Source organism: Hylaeus volcanicus, chromosome 5, assembly GCF_026283585.1.
Source record: "Hylaeus volcanicus isolate JK05 chromosome 5, UHH_iyHylVolc1.0_haploid, whole genome shotgun sequence".
NCBI lineage: Eukaryota > Metazoa > Arthropoda > Insecta > Hymenoptera > Colletidae > Hylaeus > Hylaeus volcanicus.
The window spans coordinates 13,866,770-13,891,219 of NC_071980.1; the positions used below are offsets into that span (position 1 = coordinate 13,866,770).

Consider the following 24,450-nt stretch of genomic DNA (forward strand, 5'->3'; position numbering starts at 1 on the left):
TATGATCCAAATGCAAGAGTTTATTTTTTATAACAAATGGCCTTTCTATCGAGATCGATAACAGTGATCCTTAATTTTCAATCACAAGTTTCTATATTGATATTTGAAAATGATCCGGATGAAACAAATAACTTTTGACTACAAATGCAAAATACACACTACAGGAAAAACGATGGCACGCATTCAAATTTATTTTAAAATAACGATCAATATGTCTCATCTTGCTTATCAGCAGTATTGCTTTGCCTAATTTGTTTTAATTTTTCGTATTACTCGTACTCCATTATGAAACGTTATTGCTTAACCTATTGTATTTTTATTTTTCTTCCGTTTATTGGACAACACTGAATTACAATTATTTTTTATCACTCCTCCACGTCCCTCCGCCATTGAAACGGGCAGCAATATCATAAAATAAACGAGAATGTTATTAATTCAATCTGCATATCCTGCCTGAAATAAATTACAAAGTTCATGCCGTGATTCCAATTTCCTGACTGAAAACGTTTAAAAAATTGCGAACGAAGCGGATGCACAATAGTCGTTATTTTTGCTGTCCTTTTTCGCATATGTTTCCGACGGTTTATACGATAAAAGTAATCTGCTATGACGAGATGGACGTATTACGTACAAAGCACCGACCGTCGACGACCCAGCAGTCGGATAAATGGATCGAAATGGTCGTAGAATTGTCTTCTCTAATGCATCGCGTCTATCGAGCTCCAGTAATCCTGGAATTTTCGGAAAATACATGCCGGCATCGATCAGAGTCCACTTGCGTGTAACTGGGTCAATGGGTCTCTCCCAGTGTTCTGTTTTCCAGTGTATTTTGGCCAATCTTCGGAAGTCATCGCACAAACTGTTACAAAGTGAAAATCGTGAAGTTCTTTTCAATGCGCTGCCATGTATTTCAAACCACTTCGTGCTGCAACGTGTTTTTGTTCGCGCAGTATTTTTTTATATAATAAAATTTTGTATGTTACATAAAATATACGTGTACTTATATTATTTATATTTATAAAATACAAGATATAAAATGTAAGTACACATACAGTCCCGTAAGAATTCGTACCCTTTATGTCTATCGAATAAAATGTTGTGTAACAATAATAATGATCATAAAAATTGCTTAAATTGCTATCGACGTTTCTGATTTAATTTTGTCATAAGCAGTAACAATCGTTTGTGTTATTGTGTATTAGAAGATTCTATTTACACTAAAGAAGGATAGATTTGACGTTTGCAAATAAATGTTTCATTATAGATATGTATATGAATAAATATTACACATGCACATATTGTAAATATTTACATGTACACATTTGTACATGTATAAACAGCGATTAAAAAGGAAAATGGTTATTAAGATTTGGGAGTTATGACGTTTGCATGTTAGTTGTATTAATTTCTGTATTAAATTGAAGAGAATAAAATAAGAATTTAACTTTCCTTCCCATTAAAATGCTTAATGTCACATTTAGAGACATTTTTTCCAGATTAACATTTTTTTATACACCTTGGGGAGCTTTCTCTAAAAAGAGACCTTTGTCGATCGGCGCGTTGTTGAAAATGTTTTATGGAATTTTTCGCCTCCAGGAATTCAAAGATTTATGCAGCTGGATTAAACAAACTTAGAAATTATTCGTAGAAATGTATTGGTGCAAACAACTTTCATTTTATTTAAAAGAATTTATAGTTTTGATAGAGTTAGAGTTATTAAAAATTAAAGCGCCGTATTAAAAATTGATTCTCCATTTAGTTCTGAATTATATAATACAATACAGCTATAGTTTGTTTCAATTACTAGACTGATCAAGTGTAGGTGTCGTTTATAAAAAGAGTCATTCTTTGCCATATTATATGAAGATGAGGGCTAAAATGACTAAAAGAGTTAAAATATTATTTATCTACAGTGTAGTCCTAACATCGTTATTTGTATTCAATAATTGCAGAATATTTATGATATTTTATGCTATAAATATTATTTATATTTTCACTGATATGTCTTTCAAATTTTTATATAATGTTTGGTTGAGTATAACGCATGCAAAACATTATTCTCTCCAGCTTAGTGAGTATCCTTGGGTGTCATTACTGCAGATGCATATCCAAATTCATATTTTGATAAATACAGGAAAAGAATTTAAGCTTAACCCTTTGTTGTCCTATGTCGAGTAAGACAGAAGTAAACTGAAATCAGAAAATGTTGACTGCAAACGGTTAAATAAAAGTTTATCCTATCTTCTAAACGGTGTAACAGATATAGTATTATTGACATTTTATAAACTTTTGCACTTATAGACATTCTCATAGATCTCCCCATATTTTCATTTGTCATAAATGTATAAAACTCCGCTGTGTTGTCATTAAATCATGGCTTAAAATTTCCCCGGCTAAATGGTACCGTAAAGGATTAAAAAGAAAAAACAGCAATTCGAAGTATCAAAAGGTTAAACAGAGCACGGAGGGAGCCTGAAAAGCTAACGCAAAACGCAACAGGACACCTTATTAAATCAGCATCGCTTACATCTCTTTCGACGCGAAGCTCTTTGACGGATCCCTATCGAAGAAACTGCAAACAGATCGTGCATACGTATCGGTTTAATCGTTACATCGAGGACGGTAAGGCGGGGGGAAGGTCGCGTAAGGGGTAGACTCGAGAGACAGTAAGGAAAGAACGAAACGAGAGAAAAGAAAACTTTCATCGACGACTGAAGTCGTGGAGCGAGCGGTAAATGCGAAAAAGGAACGTCACGTACATGGCACCTGACTGCCGCCAGGACATATCAAGAGTGCTATCGTTGTCCCTCCTCCAGGAGTCGTTTCCACCCCATCGAGATCACGACGAAAGTACCGCTGCTAGTCGGCTAATTCCACTCCGTCCCCCTTGGTCCCGTAGACCGCCCTTCTGTACGTCTGCAAAGTATCTTGCTACGTGACGTCGCAGCCCCGTACAGCGTACAGCCAACAGGAAAAACGAGCGAAGACGACTCGGAAAGATCTGCAGGGAGGACCAGTGGCCTCTTTGGAGCCTTCGAGGAACCTGACATCGAGGGAAGACCCGTTGGACGCGGCCCAAAGCGTAACGAGGACTTCCAAGCGCGCGGAACGGGCACGCGTTACCCTCTCAGATACGTGGAACAGTCACTCTGGTCACTGCGAGTCTTCCGTGGGGGAGAACTCCATCTTTAGAGAGCTCGTCAAAAGACTCGTTTAATACTGTCTTCCATATTTCAATTCTTCTGCGGTCAGTTGGATAGATTGCACCATAGATTGAGTATAAAGTGTTTTTTATAAGGTGTTTCGCCTTAATCCTTTGACCGCGGAACAATTTTTACTGGAAAGTTTAAGAGACGTAGTAGTGTAAATTTAAGGGAAAAACATGTTATAGGGAATAGTAAAGACGGATCTTTTTATGTTTAGAGTTTATTAATAGGACGTTTAGTTTGAAAAATAAACATTGAAAATTTAAACGACTTTTTTCCTGAGATCTTTGTTGGTATTACTGATCACTCGCTAGATTTAGTTTTAGAAGTTGGTACAGAGAGGGAGTTCCAAAAGTTAGTTCTGATCTGACATGTGAATATACACTAGCCGTCAAAACAAACGGGACACTATTTTAAAACATAATAACTCCGAGAGTCTTCAACCGATGTTCGGGAAACTTCGTGAGGTTTAGTTTTGAAGTGTCCTCTGGGTGTGTGCAAAGTTGCATTGACGAGGGTTGATGATAAAGGGTTAATTCACCCCCCCCCCTAAAGGGGTAATGCAAAAAAACGGCACGTCAGAAGGGTCCAGGGGCGACGGAAGGTGGTGAAAAAATCAAAAAAACCTTTGAGGCGACTCTGTTTGATGCCCCCTACAAAATGCACGCCTTGAAATCGCTCTCAGATAAACCCACCCCTCACAACACCCCCCCCCCCTAAAATCCACAATTTTTGGACGACAGTCTCAATTTTGGGCTCAATGCATTCTCTGGACTCCCCTGATCTAGAAAATACTATCACCCATACCGTGCACCCTATAAGCACCCTTTGGGGGGGTGGAACAGCTCGCAAATTTTCAACCCCCTTCGTAACGGAGCACTTCCATAGATCGGAGGGCGATGAAATTCACCACGTTCGTTCTCGATACATTAAGGATGAATGCCGAAAAGGTCCCGTTCCGAAAACTGCCCCCAGAGCTGAAGGGAGGAGGGCAGAGGTAGGGGTGGTCCACCCCCAAGTGAAAGGGTTGGAACGTTGTTTCGTTGCGTGGATCACATGTCCAACAGTCCAGGGCATCGGTGCGGCACAGTTTTCATGTCTTTTTCTCGCGTGAATGGCAATGAAATTCGAAAATGTCAATTTTTGTAAAAACTCGCTTCCAACTTCAGGCACATCTGCAGGGTGAACGAGTAACCCCACGTCAACACCGTTCGCGGATTCGGACGCGCAAATGCTTTATTAATAGATCCCCAAAAAATCAGATTTTTTTAATCACGCTTTCGTTGTCAAATCGGAGTAGATTTAAAAGAGTAGTAAGTGGGTCGGCATTCAGAAGCGGAGCGAGGGCCTGCAATCGTACGTGGTCAGACCAGACCGGACTCCAATTTAACGTGGGCTGACCCGTACGGACGCAGGGTCTCGCACCACTTTTGAATGCCGTTTCCGTCCGGCCCATTTACTACTCTCTGAACCCATTTTTCGAGGGCGCATATATGTATACGTCCTTCATAGTCAAAGGGTTAATGAGGGAATCACATTAGGTGTCCAATTATTAGTTTCTTGGGATAATTGTTATTATCGAAAATAAATTGTGTAATGATTTAATATCATCGAAAATATTTTATGTATGTTTTAAAGTACATTTGATAATTTTTTCCATTCATTTCACAGAAAGAAATCTATGAGATATCGCATTTTTCGTAACTACTCTTCTATAAACCATGGGAATGATAACTTAAAAACAAATCGAGCGATCGTTTTCAAATGTTACATACGTTTACTGTATTTAATTGGAATAAAATCACTGTGTAAAGCGTGTTTTTTATTGCAAAACATTAGACAAACATTTGTTGAAATTCTCACCAGTAGTACACTTGGGCGAATAATTTTCAATGGTATACAAATATTACATAAATCATTCTTTGTAAAAAGAAATTTCCCAAGGAACTTAATACTTGGATTCCTAATATGGTTTTCTCCCTTAAAGTACAAGGCAATTCATTAATATTTTCTCAGTGTAATTCTTGATGTGAATATGTAGACAATGGAATCTAATTAATGTTTTTGGCAGCTGTTTCTCACATACAATAATTTTTGTTTAATTGTATAAAGTTTTTTGAGTTTATTTTTTTACTTTCTTTACTTTACACACAAGATATAGTTCGCAATATCTACAATGTTAATAACATAGTTTAACATAAAACTTGATAAAGAAATGACTTTTAGGCTACCAAAGAAATGTTATTTTAGATAAACCTTGTAAAATTTGAAGCTACTTGACAAAAAGCATGCCGGTGGCAAAATGGTAAAACAAAACGTTTCTTTTTCGATGTACTGGTTTATATTCTTAAAACGTTAAACGACTTAGACTTTTCACAAGCTTTTAATAATTCCCATCACCGTGCATAAACTTCTTAACCTACTTTACATTCGTTGATCACACTGACACCGCGCACATCATACTACTTTTGCTGCATGCACAGTCTTCCATCGACTTCAGAAATGCAATACCATCGCACGAGGAAACCTTGCATTACCACTTACTTCCTTTCACACGAGCACGAACTGTTTCAAACTTTGTAATTAGATCTGTTCATAGAAATTAGATCTCGCGAGCGGCGTTTAAAGATAATGCTCCTGGAAATGCATGCGTCTGAACGAACTTATCACTAAACCTAATAGCCCCCGGGCAATCCTGGCTCCTTTCCGACAACTCGCAATCGTTTTAATGAATGTTGATTACAGTTCGCCGTGCAGGTGTCCTAAATAAAGTTCGTTATCGCCGCTGTTCTTCTTTAATAGGAATGCCAATGAAAATGTAGAACCGTCTTCTCGGTTCTCGTTGGTAACGATGTTAACCGAGTTCAGAGACGGGGTTTATCCTCGCTGGGCCCCGAGTACGTGGTGGCCAACGTGGATATCTACTTCGCGAAGCTTCCCGGACCCGTCGGTGTTTTATAAGCCTGATGAATGTGGATTAGACTTCTCCAGGCGTTCTCTTAGCTTTCCCATCCCACTCCTGTCATCCGTTTCGTCTCCGTGCCACCGCTTTTCTTCCACTTTATCTTCTTCTTCGTCTACTTCTTCCTTCCGCTTCTTCTTCTTCAGACTTCGCTACACCTCTCCGTACCTTTGTTCTTCGTATTCTTATTCTTAGTCTTCTCGCGACTTTCTTTTCCCCATCATCTCGCCGCTCCGTTCATTCGACGCGAAACTCCTTCGAAATTATGCAGATCCAACATCCTTGGGTACCGTTCCCTTGCGCCGCTCGGGCGAAAAGTTAATTTTTGCGCTAACCATCCGGCTTCGAAGATAAATGTTGGCCGACGGCACTCCATTTCGAGGAGGAAGAAGCTGATCGACGTTTCTCTGTCCGTATTTGAATATTGAGGGTCGTCTAGAACACTTTCCAGCTGCCTCTCAGAATGATCGAAAGAGGAGTTCGTTTGTGTTTCGATTCCACCTCCCTAACGTGCATCGGATCCATATTTTTCGTGTAAACTTAGCCGTTAATCATTTACTACTTCGAATTACGGTAGAAGCCATTGGAATGTATTTGTCTTGTACTGTTTCTTTTTTGAGAAATTTCTATAAATCCAATGTAGGTATTTCAAGCAATTTATATTCATTAATAGTCATTAATTTTGATAGTTCAAAAAATGGACGATTCAAAATTCAATTAATTCATTTTATGTCGATTTACCACAGTACGGTTTGAGATTTACTTTTATGTCATAGCGTGATTGTGATGTTACTTATGCATAAGTTCTTTGTTTCAATTTATTTCAGTTTTGATATTCAGTTGGATTTTTGAAAATGTGCTGTCATTTCGCAGAATCTATTTAACACGTTTTGTTAATATTAGTTTGTCTGGAAAGTCTATGGCGATTTTTGGTAGGTGCTACACGTCTGTTTAATAGTGAAATGGTTGAAAACAATTAACATGGATGCATCCCTTAAAAGGTGGAAAGGTCGTGGAACAAAATGGTACTTATATAATTCAATAAATATATATCAAAATTCAATTGTGCCTTTGAATTTTTCTTAAAAATTGGCACGAACTTTCTGGACAACCCAATAAATGTACAAACACATAATGAATTACAACTTTTGTAATTAAATATTATATTATTGAAAGGTAATTGTTCGATCGAAACTCTTTGACATAAAAATTTCAATCTATTCGATTAAATATCTTGACTCGATCTTACCTCGTCGAAGTTTCGGGCAAGAATGATCTGTCCCCTCGAATTCGTTCCCCCTTTGGTTTCGTGTCTAGAATAATCTAAACATACGCAAGAGAGAAAGACGGTTCGAGAAAGGATAGAAATTCGTGACTGTCCGATAGGATGTTTAGGCAAGATAAAGGTGTTATAAATAATGAATCGTGGCTATGGTGAATGAAAAGTAATAGTTTATTTTAACGTCGATGCAAGGGAAAAAGCCCGAAGGCATAAAAAAAACCCTTGATTTAAATTACTGAATTTATAATATTTGATTTGTTAGTGTGAGTGTGTCGCGTGTGACTTTGGTGATATTTTCGTGTACACGAAGGTCGGGCGCCCGTCAGCGATTAATCGCGTGACACCGGATTTTTTTAGGAAATAATTCCCAGATTGTGAATCGATCACGATGGTACGGAATAGTGTTCCGTTGGAGTCTCCTGCGCGGGGAGACGTCCAGATGATATATGTAATTAGCAAGAATCACGACGATACGAAATAGTGTTCCGTTGGAGTCTCCTGTGCGGGAAGATATCCAGATTACCAGGAATCACTGTGTTGCGGAAACTGAGTTCCGATGGAAACTCCCGCACAAGGAGATATCCTGACGTCGTCCGAAACGTCTGATTTGTTTGATTATTGCCGAATTGCGAATTCCCGTAGTCGAGACAAAAATTACTGTCTTTTATTACGCGGTATATCTTCTCGACCGGTCGCGACCGAAGTTCGAGGCCGACTCCCTAATTGAGGCCCGGACCACGTATCTCCGTATTCTAAACATTGAAACGTTATCGATTTCTTCGAGTCGAACGTGCCGACGAACTACGTCGAGTCCATTCTACAAATAAATCGTAATAAACGCTCCAACAGTAATGGTTATTGTTAGATACCATTTGTTGATTTTCGACTGTTTTGAATCTAATCCTTGGTTATTTAACACTTAAACAAACAAGATAAGGATATGGGACTAGATACTTGTACTTTCTCTAACAACTATGCCTACAGGAAGCACGACAGCAAAGAGTTAAACACAACACGAGTGAACCGGCAACAATCACCGATTCACTTTCGAGTTCGTCAAATCGTTCAACGTGCAGTAACCGGTATCGTTCCTTCTTTCTCGTCCGAAAGGAAGTTTGGTCCGTTTGGAAGGCCGCTTCGTCGGCAGGCTCAGCCAGCAAAAACCTAAGATGCAGTTTTTCGAGTGGTCGTGCTTCGCAAACTGCTCGACGATCGCAATGTAATTAGCGAGCCAGGCGATCCTCGTTCTTCCTCTTCCTCCTCCGAGCGGCTTCTAATCTTTCTTGGAAATAACGAGAAGCCCGGTATCCGGTCGGATGAAAAATGCTTCTTGAAACACGAAGTGGGCGACACCAGCAGATGCCAGTTGGAACGACTCTTGAGCCAGAAGACAGATGTCAAGCCGTTACGTGAGGTCCCGCTAACTACGTAATTACATCATTCCCGGCTCGCTGGACTACTGTCTCCTTTTTCCCGTACCACCCAACCGGCGCAGCTCCGAAATTACCAAATATTCGCCCCCGATAATGCTGACACGCCTCCGCTAGTCCAACGCGTCTTTTTCAAACGTGCCAGCGGTCGGCCTTTTCTATTCCGCGAACAGTTGAACCGTTTTGCACAAGAGAACTTAAAAGGCGGCGATTCTCACTGCTTCCGTGAATTGCCTTCGTTTTCATCGGCGATATCCGATTCAGAGAACTGGGGCAAGTTGGAGCTCATTCTCAGCAATAATGAAAGACTATCAATTAATTATTCGTATAGAAAATGAATTCGATAATGGCCATTGGGATTTTACTGTTCTTTAGAAATTTCAGGTTGTCGAATGTACAGGGTGGAGTAATTAAATGGAAATTTAATTAAATAAGCTAGGAATTATTGCTGCTTGTGTTTCAATTGCCCTGCTGGGAATAGAAAATGCAAATGAGTAATTTCTTTTGAGATCTAATTATTGCGTCATTGTGAATATGGCTCGACATATAACGTTTACATATGTATGCAAAATGTAAATTTCTCGTAATGAAATGATCAGTATGATACTATTATTGAGGTCAATAATTTTGCCCTTTATGCTTTATGAAAGTATGTAAACGAAGTATGATTCCATTGTTAAGAAATCGCGATAACTTTGTAATTTCTTTAAAAAACGACCCTAACCTTTTCAGGAATATTGACACATATGTATACGTGTTCTTTTATATAAAAATTACCATTGTTTACGATCCCAATACCTTTTAAAATTAGAAACAACTATTAATACTATATTAAAGTAAAACAGCATATTTGTTTGCTAGAATGGATTTACAGATAAAAATTGCTTTGGTTAGTGTGTACTGTTATGCTGGGCTGTGACTAGCCCCCTGTTTACTCAGCCGACTCAGCCGCCTTTTCGCCAATCTGTATTACTCATCCATACTTTCTAGTTCATAGTTCAGACTCCAGAAAACTTCCACATCATCATCCACATCATCAATAGTCACTAAAGCCTAACCCCACTCATCACCACAAATCCAAAGATATATATAGGACTGGACAAGCGAAGGGCAGTCGACGAGTTGACGACTTCCGCATTAATACAACTCCATAGACGATAGTTTTTTGTAAAGTGTTTGTAAAGCGCCTGGAACTCCCAAAAAGAATAAAACTCTTTTGCTAAAAAGAAGACTCTAACATTTCAAATATTATAATTTCGAAAGATTCTTTTTTTATATTATTATTACTGACCCTTAGCGGTCGTATTTTATACTTTCTCCGTATTTTTATTATTTTAAGTTGAATTCAAGGCAAAAGTTTTTTGTTAATGATTAAAAATATTAAGAATTTCATTATAAAATTAAATAGAAACAATAAAATTCGTGTTAAATTAGAAACTTGACATTAAAAACAAGCTTATAACTATAAATTTGTTCATTTAAATATCGTAATTACAAAGACACTCGATTAATTAAAATTTCACATACATTTACAAAATAATACGCCAAAGTGGCAAAAAGAAATTTACTGAAAGATACCACATGATAGAGAATTATAAAATATAATTGAGGGTATCAATAAGGAGGCAGTTGCATTTTATCAAATTTTTTGATAGTTAAAGAAAAACGTTTTAAAATTCAGATTTTTGAAATTTTCTTTCCTTTTCTTTTTCATATCGTAGCATAGGTACCTAATTATGAAATTATCTTGTTCCGGATTCCATCCTTCCTTTGTATCAGATCCGACCTGAAAAAAACCCTGAAAAAGGAATTTTTCGAATGAAGAGAACAAATTCTTTTTCAAACACATGTTTATTTTATTCTTAAAACATTTGGCAATACAAAAAATGCAGAATACAGAAATTTTGTATCATCCTATTGCATGTATACCCCCACAACAAATGAATTTCACATGTGCATGATACATTGACCTTTAGATGACCTTGAATAGAAAACCAATAGTTTAAAGAATACTTCGAGTTTTGCGTTCCTTCTTTTTTTACATCCCCTTTTGCTTATACGTAATAAAGACATAGTTGATTGTTATAGAAATGTACAATAATTGTAATGTAAGGATGTCGCATAATTGTTGTCAAACCATCATGGCGCATTACCTTCAAGAATACTAAAGAGCTAATTAGGGTTAAGTTGTTACGCAAAGGCAGAAAATTTATGTCAGCCGCACGCAGATGGCATCGCTCGACGACGTGGTTTTTTACCGTGTCGTTGCTGGACCGATTATACGATCGAACAATTAAGTATGATTACTTGTCACCGACTCATGCATACATGCATGAAGTGGCTAAGAGCTGGTCGTATAATCATTAGCATAATGATTAGCATAATTAATGTCGTCGGGTGGGTTAGTTTACCACGTTATCGTCAATAATTAATGCTGACTTATCTCCGGCGCGGTGATAATATAGCGCGCATTAGATACTGCCTTAGGAGCATTAGGAATTTGGTTAGCCTATCCGGTGGTACAGTACGTTCCAAAACGAGGTCCCTTGATCCCTATTCGTCTGGCGTTAATGTCGATTTTGATAGCACTGAACTGAAATTTTTTGTTCATAGTAATTTTTGTTCAATATTCAAGTAATTTATCAGAAATTACAAGATCCAATATTTCAACCTTTCAGGTATAAAAAATGTGAACGTTTTGAACTGGTATCCTCTATTTTAAAAAAATAAGTATTGATGTTTTATTCTTATACAGAAAAGAGTAAATGTTGAGAAGTTGAAGACTGAAGAAACTTCACTTTGTTTAATTATTATTATTATTCTATCTTAGAATAATTTACGCAATCCAACACAACAGTTTAATAAAGTAAGTTCACTTTTTCGTGTACAATTTAGTTTACGGTATTTCTATTTTAACAAAATAATTTAGCGTATGGTGTCGCAAAATCACGCTTCATAGTACTCCGTTCTCTTCTATCTCGGAAATATACTGTTATTATTTTCCTTACTATTTTTACTTTACTAAGTAATTGATTGTCACTTAATTCAACGTTTTGAAAATTTGATGTGGACTCAAATTTCAACATTTATTGTGTACTTGTTAAAGAAATAAATATATTATTCTTTGAAGTCGAAGTGCATAAAACCATATTAGAAATGGAAGTACGAAGACACTCTAGTGACATGCTAATTATATTTTTGTAGCACTTAAAATATCCGTGTAACACGAGCACTTTGTAAAGTTATTTATTTTGTAATAGTATCATAGAGTGATTCATACAAACTGATAGATTAAATAACAATGTGGAAATGAGGTACATATCTGTTTTAGTTTATGAAGCCACCTCAGCAGCAATAATGATTTTTTTTTTATTAATTTAACGTTCCAATCATTCTTCTCGGCAAGAACTAAAAGAAAAAATGTCTTCCACATAAAATGTAATAACGAATGATATATTAATAAAAAAAAAAAATGAAAGAGAATTTTATAAAGATATTATCTTTTTGTCTGAAAATTAAGATATTTTACAAAGAAGCTCAAATTTACCATGGTTTAAAATGATTGATTACTTGCCAGTAATTCTAACATCTACACAACGATTAATAGAAAAGTAATGAAATGAAATAAACCTAAACCACGACATAATTACATGTTATATGTTTTTGTTTGGAATGGACAATAGTAATATGATAATATACACATCTTTCTTATTTTGTTACACAAAAATCAGCTAAGAATTTTCGCTTATTTGAACGAGAACGTAATTACTCGTAAAGCGCCACTGAATAACTGTACTACATTGCCTCTTTTGATCCTTTTCCTACAGAAAAGAAAATCTATTAGCTTTCAAGATTGATTACCCGTCGAACGTGATCAGACAACGAGTAAGAAGTAAACATAGACAAGAAGCTTTCCTTGACTCAGCTGGCTAATTAATTTTCATGCTGTTTCAACTCGTAATACTGACGTCACATGAGCGATGGCTTCTATCTATCAACGATACGAGTCATGCTCTAGATATTAATAGTTTCACTAGTTTTAATAATTATATAACAGTCAATGAATAATTATTATAAAATATAGTAGAATCTCCATGATCCAAACATGCACTGTTTGAACGATTTATTATGCAAACTGTGTATTTTTCTCTATAACAATGTTAGAATATCTTATATTACATTGTTACATAACAATGTTATATTCAGAGATAGGAGTATTCATATTCATAAATATGAATATGAATAAATTCACATCATGCGGATTTGCAAATATGAATATGAATCAATTTCTGAATAAAAATGTGAATAACGAGTTATTTATCAATAAAAATGTGAATAACGAGTTATTCACCAATAAAAATGTGAATAACGCGTTCACAGAGATGGGAGTATTCATATTCATATTTATGAATATGAATAAATTCACATCATGCGGATTTCTGAATATGAATAAGAATCAATTTTTGAATAAAAATGTGAATAACGAGTTACTCACGAATAAAATAACGCGTTATTCACATTTTTATTCATAAATTTATTCATATTTATATTCACAAATCCGCATGATATGAATTGATTCATATTCATTTTTATCAATATGAATACTCCCATCTCTGGTTATATTTGTACTTCTGTCGAAGTAACTATTTTACAGAATATAATATTATAATGCTATAGGTACCCACCAGTTCTCGCCGGGAAGAAAGATTCATGGTTGACAGCAGAAAAAAATTGAAGTAATCGCGGAATAAGTTGGTTGTTGTTATTTCAGGATAATGCAGAAGTTTTTAAAGCTTGAATATCATTTGTGCATTAAGATGCGACCGGATGTAATTTCCAAGAAGCGAGGATGCGTCTTACTTGTCTCGCATTCTAAGAACTTGCAAATGCTACAAATTCTCGGCGGATTCCGACGACTCGGAGCGATGAAAATGTTTCGAGATTTGAATACTTTATCGTCGTATTATCATATTCAAATATTAACAACGGTATCTGGGGAGTTTTCGCATTTGAAACATCAATTGCGACTGATTAATGGGATTCACGAAACATTCCAATTCCTTGAGATGCATACTATTAAGGTTTCGTATCGTGTCTACATGATCTTTCATGAATAATATGAACATTTTTCTATCGGTGCATGGTTTATTTGCGAATAAACCCTTTTCTTTAGTTAGAAATAGAGAATCGTAGTTTCTGATGCATTGATTGAATCTTGAATGTCTTAACTTGAAACTTACATCGATAAACGTAAAAATAAGATTTATATTGTATACGTATAGCGATGAAAAAGTGCAAATTGAAATGAACCGTGTAGAAAACTTTTATAGCGTATATGCTGGCTTATAAGTTTTCACGGTGACTGTCAAATTATTTTCATTTTACAGTATATGTAAATAAATTGAATTATACGTAATCAATTGAAACCTGTAATAAATGCTACGTTAAATAAGCAAAAAGGAAATTATAAACAAAAATTGCAACTGGATATATGAACACAAATGCAAATAATTAAACTATGTAATTAGATAACGTTGTTTGCTTCTATTAAAGCGATGTAATGATATTAATATCAATGCAAAATGGTCTTTAGATATTTTTGTCTATTGTAAAGTAATTCCACATCTGCAGTTTCTTTTATCTTGCATACATCAGAAATTACAAAAGTTTTTCTGCCCTATTCATTCTTTTTGTACAATGCATTAACGCATTAGATACCCTGATAGTGTTGTATTAAACTTGGTAAAAAATAACCCAAGAGAAAACACCTTCAACATTGCTCAAAACTAGAATTAAACTAAGTTTTGAGTACCCCAACTCAATGAATTATATAACCAAGAGAAGACTAGGCATATTATCACGCTTCTGATTAAATAGCGCTGAATAATATTGTTTAGTAGTCCTTTGATTCAAGATATTTTAGGCTTAAAGGCCTCGGAACTCTTGAGCGCTATGCAAGGAACTTGCATTAATTGTAACGTGTATTATCTTCGTCACGCGACGAGGCGTCCTAACAAGAGTCCACGAAGAAGTGGGAATCAGAGCGACAGGTGTGCCCCGCGGTTGCTGAAGCTTCGTCAGAGAAGCAGGGAGGTCCGATAGCAAAGGCGAGCGTAGGAGAACCACGACGTCTCGCGGTAATTGGGCTGGCTATTCACCCCCGGGCTATGTTATCTTAATGGCCGCCGTTATGCCGTGACATCACAACTACCCCTGTCTACCGGTAGTTTAATTGCTCCGATAGGTTCGTGCAACACCCCGCTGTAGAACATCAGGCCAATGTCGATGGACCTCCAACAATGGGAGCACAGTACGCTCTTCCGATTCATTATCAACCCTGAAAACGTCCTTGCACGAGGAGCTGAATGTAGCCCGTAGGTGATGCAAGAACAGTCTCATAACTAGCCACCATGATTTCCTGACTGCTTCCCAAAAGCTTGATGTATTTGGCTCTAAAAGGGAACTGTAATACTCTGTTTAAAATTTGTTGGTAGTTCCTTCAGAATTTGTTGTTAATCACAACGCTGTATTTATAATAAAATAGATATCAAGGCTTAAGGAAGTAGGATACTGTAAAAGCTATAAAAATATTAAGATACTCTAGGAAACATAGGAATTTCCATGATTATCGAATGAGATGTTCAAACTTAATACAACAACAGGGAACTAATCTTTTTATTAATTTTGTGTAAGGTTTTATGAAATTGTTGCACAATCAAGGTTGTGGCAACCCTTATGCCAGAAATGGTGACTGTGCATGGCATTTAGTGTTGTGATGAATCATACGAAACAAATCAGATTGTTTGACGGCTGTTTTTTATAAGGTTTTTTCGGAATTTTTTATAGCGATATGAAAAAACACAGACCTTTCAAATTTTTACTATATATTTATTCAGCCTTTACCTGCAACTTTGAAGTTTTTTATGGAAAAATATAATGTGGATCAGGAGATTTATCGCTCGTATGTAAAAAAAAAGGTAAGTGAATGGGCGTCTATGATTTTGGCAGACTGGCTAATCGGAAATAAAAAAAAAAAAATTGCATGTTAATCTGTAGGTGGATGGCTATCGCTCGAACTAGGATTTTTGAGAAATATTGAAGCGTTTTTCTTTTTTCGAATGTGAAAACCGTTGGCACACAAGAGGTGAGTCTCAGTCACCATTAGGTTCCACGCAGCAAATCCACAATACCTAATGTTTCTTTAGGTTTAATTTCCTTGGAGCTCGAAGTGTCGATAAAATGATTGTCGGCGAGGTAAAGGTGACCTTATTCTCAAATCTAGATAGCTTAGAATTCATGGCAATAGAATGCTAAGAAAGCATCTTGAGTCGCTGGTAGATACTAAAAAAAAGGCCTCGAGTGCAAAGGGTTAATATTGTCTGGGGTGCAATACAACTCGTTCGTGTCTGACCATTTCTCGCCAATTATGCTTACAGAGTTCTTGGGTTTCATAACTCACATTAAAAAAAAGAAACCTCTCATCCCTCTCGCGTAAGAGTAAATCAACTTCACCGACGTTTACCCGCATGCCCGGGGCGTAACTAGACGTGTGCCCCGAACGAGTTTGCATTCCCCAACGATAATATTATCGCGCCCGGCGCGTTATTGTTTTCTTTTCGTTTCCCTTAGCGTTCCGTTTCCCTTTCCCCGCAAATCAAATGGAAAGTCCGCGAGGACGCAGATTCGAGATAAAGCACACGACCCAAGACAACGTCGCCTTCTTCACGGCAGGATAATTCCTGTGTTGTTCACCGAGCAAGAAACGTGAAACGATCCGCAAAACGTTCGGGGGCAAGAATGCAAATAACAAGCGGGTAGACGAGCGAGAGAGGAGGCTGGCGTTATCAGAGTGTCTCGTTGCATTAGTGGGTGGGTGAACCGGTGCTCGTCGCACGGCGAAAGATAAATCGCCGCGACCCGGGCTAAATGAGTACACGTGGGAAAGCAATTCCGTGTCTTGAAGTCTGTCTCTGAGGGATGCCGGTTGTTCCGCGCTCGTGTCTACCGTTTTCTGGCTGCCGGCAACGCGATTAATCCGGAATCATTGAATTCCGTCGAGTTACGCTCGGCGCGGGGCATTAAGACGTATCCATCGACACGTAAAAACGCCTCTTCGTCTTCTGTTCGCCGACGAGCGACTCAGTTACACGTAAACGCAATTAACTCGGAACCAAGAGAAAGCAGGTCAAACGTAACGCGAAACGCAAGAGAGCGACCAACGCGGTCCCGAAACGGCGAACGAAGTCCCGCCCGGTGAGGACGGATCGTTAGACGTTACCGGAATTGTTTACACAGCTACCTAACGTTGATGTTGCGAGACTGGTTGCCCTGAAACGTGGACGGTACCTTCTGTACGCGGAGCTGAGCGAACACCATTTGCGACTCGAGTGTACATTCGAGGAGAAGATACAGGAGCTAATGTCAATGATGTCTTTAGGTACACTGAAACACGGACGTATGATTACACGATTTCTTACGACTAGACGTCGCCGTGGTGGTTGTTACCGTTGCTCGTGCGATAACAACACGATGTTAACGAAAAGTGGTCTCAGTAGGAATATTTCGTGCCTAAAATTCAATTTTTTCAACTTGATTATTTAAAAAATGTAATTTGTAGTAGAAGAGAACTTTTAAAAGCTTGGAAACTTGAATATATTAATATCGCTTCAGATAATCCTGTGATTGAAAATAACGTTCTGTAAATACAGGACTTGTATATAGGATCACGAAGTTAAAGGTGAAACTAATTGTTTTAACTCTCTATGGGAAGAAATGAAATGAAATCATAGTTTTTTTGTCTTTAGTTATTATTTTACATTGATTAATAAAACTTCTTTCTTGTAATTTTGTTGTATTCATATTCTTTCAAATTAATTTGTTGTTATCGCCAAGTTTTTTTGTTTGGACTCACCGTTTTCTTAGACTGACTCGTATATGCAATGGGTGGTCAAATTATTATATTAATTATATACATTAAAAATATGTTTTAAAAGTCTTATGTTTACTTCAAAGAAACTTGAATGTCTAAATTCGGTCAGGTAATTACCCAGACTAACAGTATTGAGAATAGTTAATTGATAAACAAAACAAATCTCATTGAAACAGTGACTCTAGTTTGGTATAAAAAATTAAAAACTGATCTAAAAAAATGTATTCATAGTATCTCAAAAAGAATTTGCGCTGTGATTCATGCCACTAGGGGTTCCTATAAATACTGATACATCTTTTTACAAATACTTTACTTGGATCAGTCACAAATAAATTGTGTGTATCACAATTTAACAATAAATAATTTGACGACTTACTAAATGTAACAAATATTAATACCTGTCTAATAACATCATTGAAAAATGCTTTCATTATTTTAAAATATTCACAAAAATAGGTAAAGCAATAATTGGGATTCTAATATTATACCTACAATTATAAATGATATAAACCAAAATACAATAGAAAGATTGACTTCCTGAGAAATGTATTCCAGGTTACTTAGTCTCTATTCAGAAATTCAGTGTCCTGACTGATCAATGTTGACGCGTATCCTTGATAGTTTCACTTTAATGGATATTAACGCGATGGGAGGCTTCGCGTTCATCAAAGGCGCCGTCAAGATCTATTTTCTTCGAGAATGTTTACGGGTTAAGGTCGGGGCGAGATCACAATGAATATTAATGCGAGCGAGTTTTAGGAGAATAGAAATATCGACGCCAGTCTCTGGCAACTGCGGACTGATTTCAGCTGAACTAACGTCGCTGGGAACTTGAGGAATATAAATTGAACCACCCGAGGAGGTGAATATGTATCTCGGTACTTTCCAGTATTGATATTCGTTGGAAATCGGTATTGGTATCGACGTCGTGAATGTGCCATCGAACTGTACTCTTTGATATTCTGTTTAAATAACACTCTGTCATTCGTACACGAAATTTGAATTCCGTTAATTAAAACGGTCGTGCAATAATAAACCGAACGTTCCGTAAAATGGAGCAGTAATATCGCAGAGAATATCGAAGCTTTTGAGGAAAATTGTACAGACTTTTGCGAAAAAGTATGTGGAATCTCAATATCGCAATCATTTTGAACTTCTTGTCGACAAAACTGTATAGTGTGCTTAAGAAACAGATTCTTTGAGACTTATTAAACAATGAAAAATATCTGACTAATACGTATTATCAAATTATTATTCGGTGTAAAGTGTTGTTCGAAGCATATATTTTACTTTTTCCTAAGTGTCTTTGATAGAATGGTTGTATATTAAAACTAATGAAATAATATATAAAAATTCAATCATCGTAAAATAACAAACAATTTTATTATACAAATGTTTCTACGAGAAGCAATCCTTATGGAAAGGACACATGATAATCCATCGTAAAGATCGGTGTATTTTATCAAAGAATAATTTTTCTGTCTCGAACGTCTGTTCTTAATCTAAAAGATTATTCCTAAAAAGATCCTAGAAGAAGAAAGCAAAATATAGAGTTCTCTTTAGAATGCCGTTTCGAACTGTTCTGGAAAGTGCAGTGATTAATTTCTTCTTGACGCTGTTATTGATTAATATTTAGTAAAGAAAAATGACTCTTTTTCGAAATAATTTTAATGAAATTGTAATCTATATTAATTATATCCTCTTTCCCTTGTAGAATAATTAATTGAACGCAGATGATATCGTAGAAATCTAGAAATATTCAGTGGAATCACGACAGAGATTGACAAAAGTGCGGTTGCGGTTAATCAGAATAATATATTTTATTTGTCTTTCCGAGTGCATTTATCATCGGTTCAAATATTAAGAATTGGAGCAGTGAGTTATTCGATCGATTAGGTTTTCTTAAAAAGATGAAAATACGAGGGAAGAAGGTCAAACACACAAATCAGATGCGTCAATAAGTAGTTCAAGGCGAAATTGGTCAGACGTAAACGGACGAATGAAAGTAATAGATTTAAGAGAAGAGATATCAAAATATTAACATTGTATATTAATTGAGACGATTCTAAATGATAAAATATTTATTATATTCCTTATATATTAATATATATAAGTTGGAAATAACAACTTTTTATACAAACTTAATGATTATATGAATACATTGCAGTGAACTGGAAGAAAACAAATAACTCTTGTAGATGTTTAAAAAGCATGTTGATTTTATTCTAATCTTCATTAACAGTTTTCTTTAATAAAAAAGTTAATAGTTTCTTATTATATTTGTTTTTTTTTTCTGTTTCAGGTACGATATCTTTAACAAAGACTGAAATCGAAGTAGAGTGACTGAGAAATTAGTGAGTACTTTTATGTATTTATTGTTGTTGCGGTACATTAAGAATACGAGTGGATCCATATCGTACTTTTGGTATTATTTCTAGTAAACAAATGAGTAAAATGTTACAGTATCGAATATGTTGCAAACATTTTTATAAATATGATCATTTTTAAAAACATTCAGACGTTCCTAAACTAAACTCGTCATTCTATATTTCTATTTTCTTTACACATTATGCATTACGAATCAACAAGCATGACGCTGGAAGGCCGTCGATGGATACCCAGCGAACTATTCAGACCCGTTTTAATCAGAATGAATAATTAATAAACTTCGGTCGATCCGACGACGATGCATTATATCGTCGTGTACGGTACGGTGGCATCGTTATTAAAACGCGTACGACGAATTTCACTTACAAAGTTGAATATCCAACTGATACGAGCCCGTAAATTTCCCCCGGAATTATTATTAAATTCCCCGGTCGAGGCGGCGGGCACGTCGGAATCGATGATCGAAAATTGATAGTCACAGCGAATTTCGAATGCGCCAATGTCGCTTTACGAGCCAATATTTACGGAATAATCGCGAGATCTGCGAGCTGTCGGGCTCTCGGCTTGAGTCTGACTCGACCGGCAAAAGAGTAAAACAACCCGTTCGCGCAGTTTGCACAGATGCCACAGTGGCGTTTACACTCCAGTGTCCGTCATAACTCGAGCCAGTGCGTGCCATTTTTCAGCGGCGTCACGCCGCGACTCCTCGTTATAATTCTGCGAAATTTAAACAGGAAATTTTATTTTCATTATTATACGCCAGCTGGAGGTCTGATTAAAACTGGACACCGGCACTGTTTCGTTTTATGAATATTATCAACGGCGTCCTGTGTCCTGGCCGCCGTAACGGTTGCTCGGTGACAATTGCTGTTTAACTAGGACGCTTCGGTTTGGAAAATGCTAAGTAGAAGGTTTAAGAAGGTGCTCCGATCTAAAGCGTTTCAAAAGAAGCAGTTTTCATTTGAGTCATTAGAGTACTTCACTTGAACACGGATGAGGTGAAGACTGCTTTCACGATTGAATTTTTCACACCGAAACCATTTCAAATACAAATTTTTTCGATTTTTTTTTCGGAAAAGAAAACATTTCTTTGAATGTATTTTTCTTGAATTATAAGAATGATTTTTACAGAATAAAAATAATATAAACATATTTGTTTTGCACACATAATTTGGACTGTCGAGGCATGTACTTCTCAAAGGAAAGATTCTGTGCAAGTTTCAAATGAAATTGTGATTACATTTTCCAAAAGGACTTTTTTAATTTGGGTAGTGATTACTTCGTATAGAAAATATTGAAAACTCGATCTTTATTTTAAAAGCATAATTTTAGTCTTGATCAAAACAAAATTAACAGAAATGAATGTACCACTATACTTTTCGGTACTGAATGTTGGTTGGTAGAATTAGAAGAATGATAAAAATAATTAAGACAACCTAAAGGATATCAATCAGCTGAAAATTAAAAATAAACCGGAAAGGAAGGTTTGCCGATAAATATGAGGGAATTTTAAACTATTAAAATAAAACAAAATTATATGATTGGCGATGGAAAACCAAAAATCCTATCATACAGGCAAAGTTTGTTTAATTTTGTCATCTTTAACAATAATTATACAAAAAATCAAATCAATAACATCGTGAAGCTGTTTAACGAACCAATCCATTCCTACATTTATAAAATAATTGCATTTAGTATCAGAAGCTTACTAAGGAGTAAGTTATAGATATAAATACTAATTGAGAATATGTCTTAATAATAACACTTAATTATTATTGCTACAGAGTTTAATCTAGGTTACCAACGTTTATTTTTTAAATTATTTCAATTGAGAAATCGAAAACGAATTGCCCACATGTGTTACAAGAAACTTCTTCTTTAATATGGTATGCAATGTTTAACTAATTAAGTATTATCTCTTTTACATTGTTATATCACAAACTTGATACTTAATAAGAATGACATTTGAAATACGCCAACCTAAAAGAAGACACCTCTCCATTTCCAATTAAGTAACCAATACTCTGCGAGCGCAGTTTCAATCGTCGTTGCAACCAATTACTCCCACCGACTATAAATCTTCTGTATTTTCTCCCGTTCGGTCGTTGAGATAGGAAAAACAAGAGGTAAATTCAATCGAACTATTTTCATTCCGGGTATTATTACCACGTGTAATGAAATTCGCTTAAAATTTATTCAGTACTGTGCACGGAATTTATTCCATATGTATTTGAGAAACGTATTTACTGACTCTTTTTCGTTTTATTATTTCCCTAGCAATTACATCGCCAATTAACATGAAAGATTGTCGATGCTTTTTACGTCGGGTCTGCAGCAGCAGTTGCGGACAGGATTTTATTCGTAATGTTTACTTGATTAAATAGTTTTTGTATTTGTTCATTGTGAAATATTTTCATTATGAATTATATTATATTATTTATTATTTCATATATTTGTTTCGATTCAAATTTTAACCATCTCTAATTATTAACTATTTAATTCTATCTTATGGCATTTACTTATCTGTTTTATAAATTCAGCATATTTCAGTTGCATTTATTTTTTGCGAGGAACGTGTTTTTTCATTTTTCGATATTATGAAAACAAGTTTAGAAATATCTTATATAGCTGCATATAATTATAGTGTGATTTTGTAAGTGTATCCACGTATTAGTTTCTAACGAATTACTTACATTATTTCACTTGAAATGGATTCAGAAATATAATGGAATATTTAAAAATACAGAAGTTTCGCGTTGCTGTAGACAAGTCCAGATCAAAAAATTGTACAAAAATCGATTTTTTTTATAAATGCTGACAATACTTATTATATTTTCTGTATAGTTGGATGAAAATTTGTTTAATTTTGAGCACTGGGAGCGCACATGCTTTTATTGTTTCCTCCGAAAAGGTTATTTAATATAATTTAATACAAAGAAAATAGAAATTATTTCGTACTTCTTAGTGCAGAATTAATATGTTTCGAAGTCGGTTATATTTCTGTATCCAAAAATTATTTTATATTCATACAATAGAATTCACGAAAGACGTTTATGAAATTAATTACATTATAATAATGTAGGACTCTATATGATTTATTTTGTCTTATTCAATGGTCTTATTCAATAGTCGCTGCAATACTTCCTTTCAGGCAGCCACGCTTCATCAGCTACCGTTTTAGACAACTGACAATCTGCAACGCAGTGCAGTATCACGCAAACATATAGGTAGGGCGGACGAGGTGCCCTATCACGATTCTATTACAATAATATTACCAAATTAAAATATGTAGATTAATTTGATAAATTGATTAGATAAATCGATTATATGAGTCTTTGTCACTTCTAGGAAGGATTATTTTCAAAAATTCTTTTTTTGTAATAGTCAAATAGTATGGAATATATTTCAATATTATTAAAGTGTCTACAAAGATTTATATAGATCCCAGTTTTAATTCGACGAATAAACACTTTTAAAAAAGCGTCCTACCATCAAGCACCTACAAAGTAATGAAATGATAACCAGACCTCACAATATCTAGAAGTTATTCAGCATCGATCATACTGAATATGTCACATTGGTACCATACCGTTTCCTTACTCTTTACTTTTAAGAAAAAGTTCTATTCGATAGGAATCTGCACCGACGCTCTGTGTTGAATGGTATCGCAGCCTATAACGCCTTCGATTCTCCGTTTTATTAAAATTCAAGCAGCGGCGGTGCACTTTCATCGATCTACCGTAGTTGTTTGCTGCCAAATCGCATCGCGTGTAATTGCAGAATGGATGCGCATTGACCGGGAATCCGACTTTTCAGCGGAGCGTCGCTTTCAATTAAGCGACTCGGCTAGGCTCCGTAGTCGGGACCAATTCTCATTTCGGCTAATTACTGTGACTACCGTGTATAAATTCGCGAAATTTTCGTTCATCGTCCGCGGAGGGGAGGGAAAGAGCAAACAGCGGCGAAAGTCCTTTCGATCGGCCTGATGAAGCTTTCCTCCCGGTCCGGTTCTTCATTACCCTTTCGTTCTCTTTTTTCCGTTCTTTCCTTTCGTTTCTTTCTCCCCGTATTTGTCTTTTATCATTAGCTCGTTTCTTCGGCCCATTCCAGGATCTGTATAAAGTGAAGTAATTTCGAGAAGTTGTGCAGCGGTACGTAATCAATCTTCTATCTTTGTTTACCTCTGATTACGCTTTATAAATATTTTTCTTGGCCTCTTCAGTTCATTGGCAACGGCGGGTTACGCGATCTCT

The 24,450-nt window shown here is 36.0% G+C and overlaps 1 protein-coding gene across 3 annotated transcripts in view; it reads left to right on the forward strand.

Annotated features, from left to right (window-relative positions):
- LOC128876107 (E3 ubiquitin-protein ligase MIB1) overlaps positions 1–24,450 on the forward strand; it is a 421,765-nt gene that overhangs the window by 339,373 nt on the left and 57,942 nt on the right. Inside the window, exon 10 of one of the 3 annotated variants that reach the window (XM_054122203.1) lies at positions 23,349–23,458. The exons of 1 other annotated variant lie outside the window; for it this stretch is intronic. In XM_054122203.1, coding sequence (XP_053978178.1) covers positions 23,349–23,424 — 76 coding nt within the window. In that variant the 3' untranslated portion in view covers positions 23,425–23,458. Of the gene's footprint in view, positions 1–20,111; positions 20,463–23,348; positions 23,459–24,450 lie in introns of those variants that run through there. One more of the 3 variants, XM_054122205.1, reaches the window with a different exon arrangement.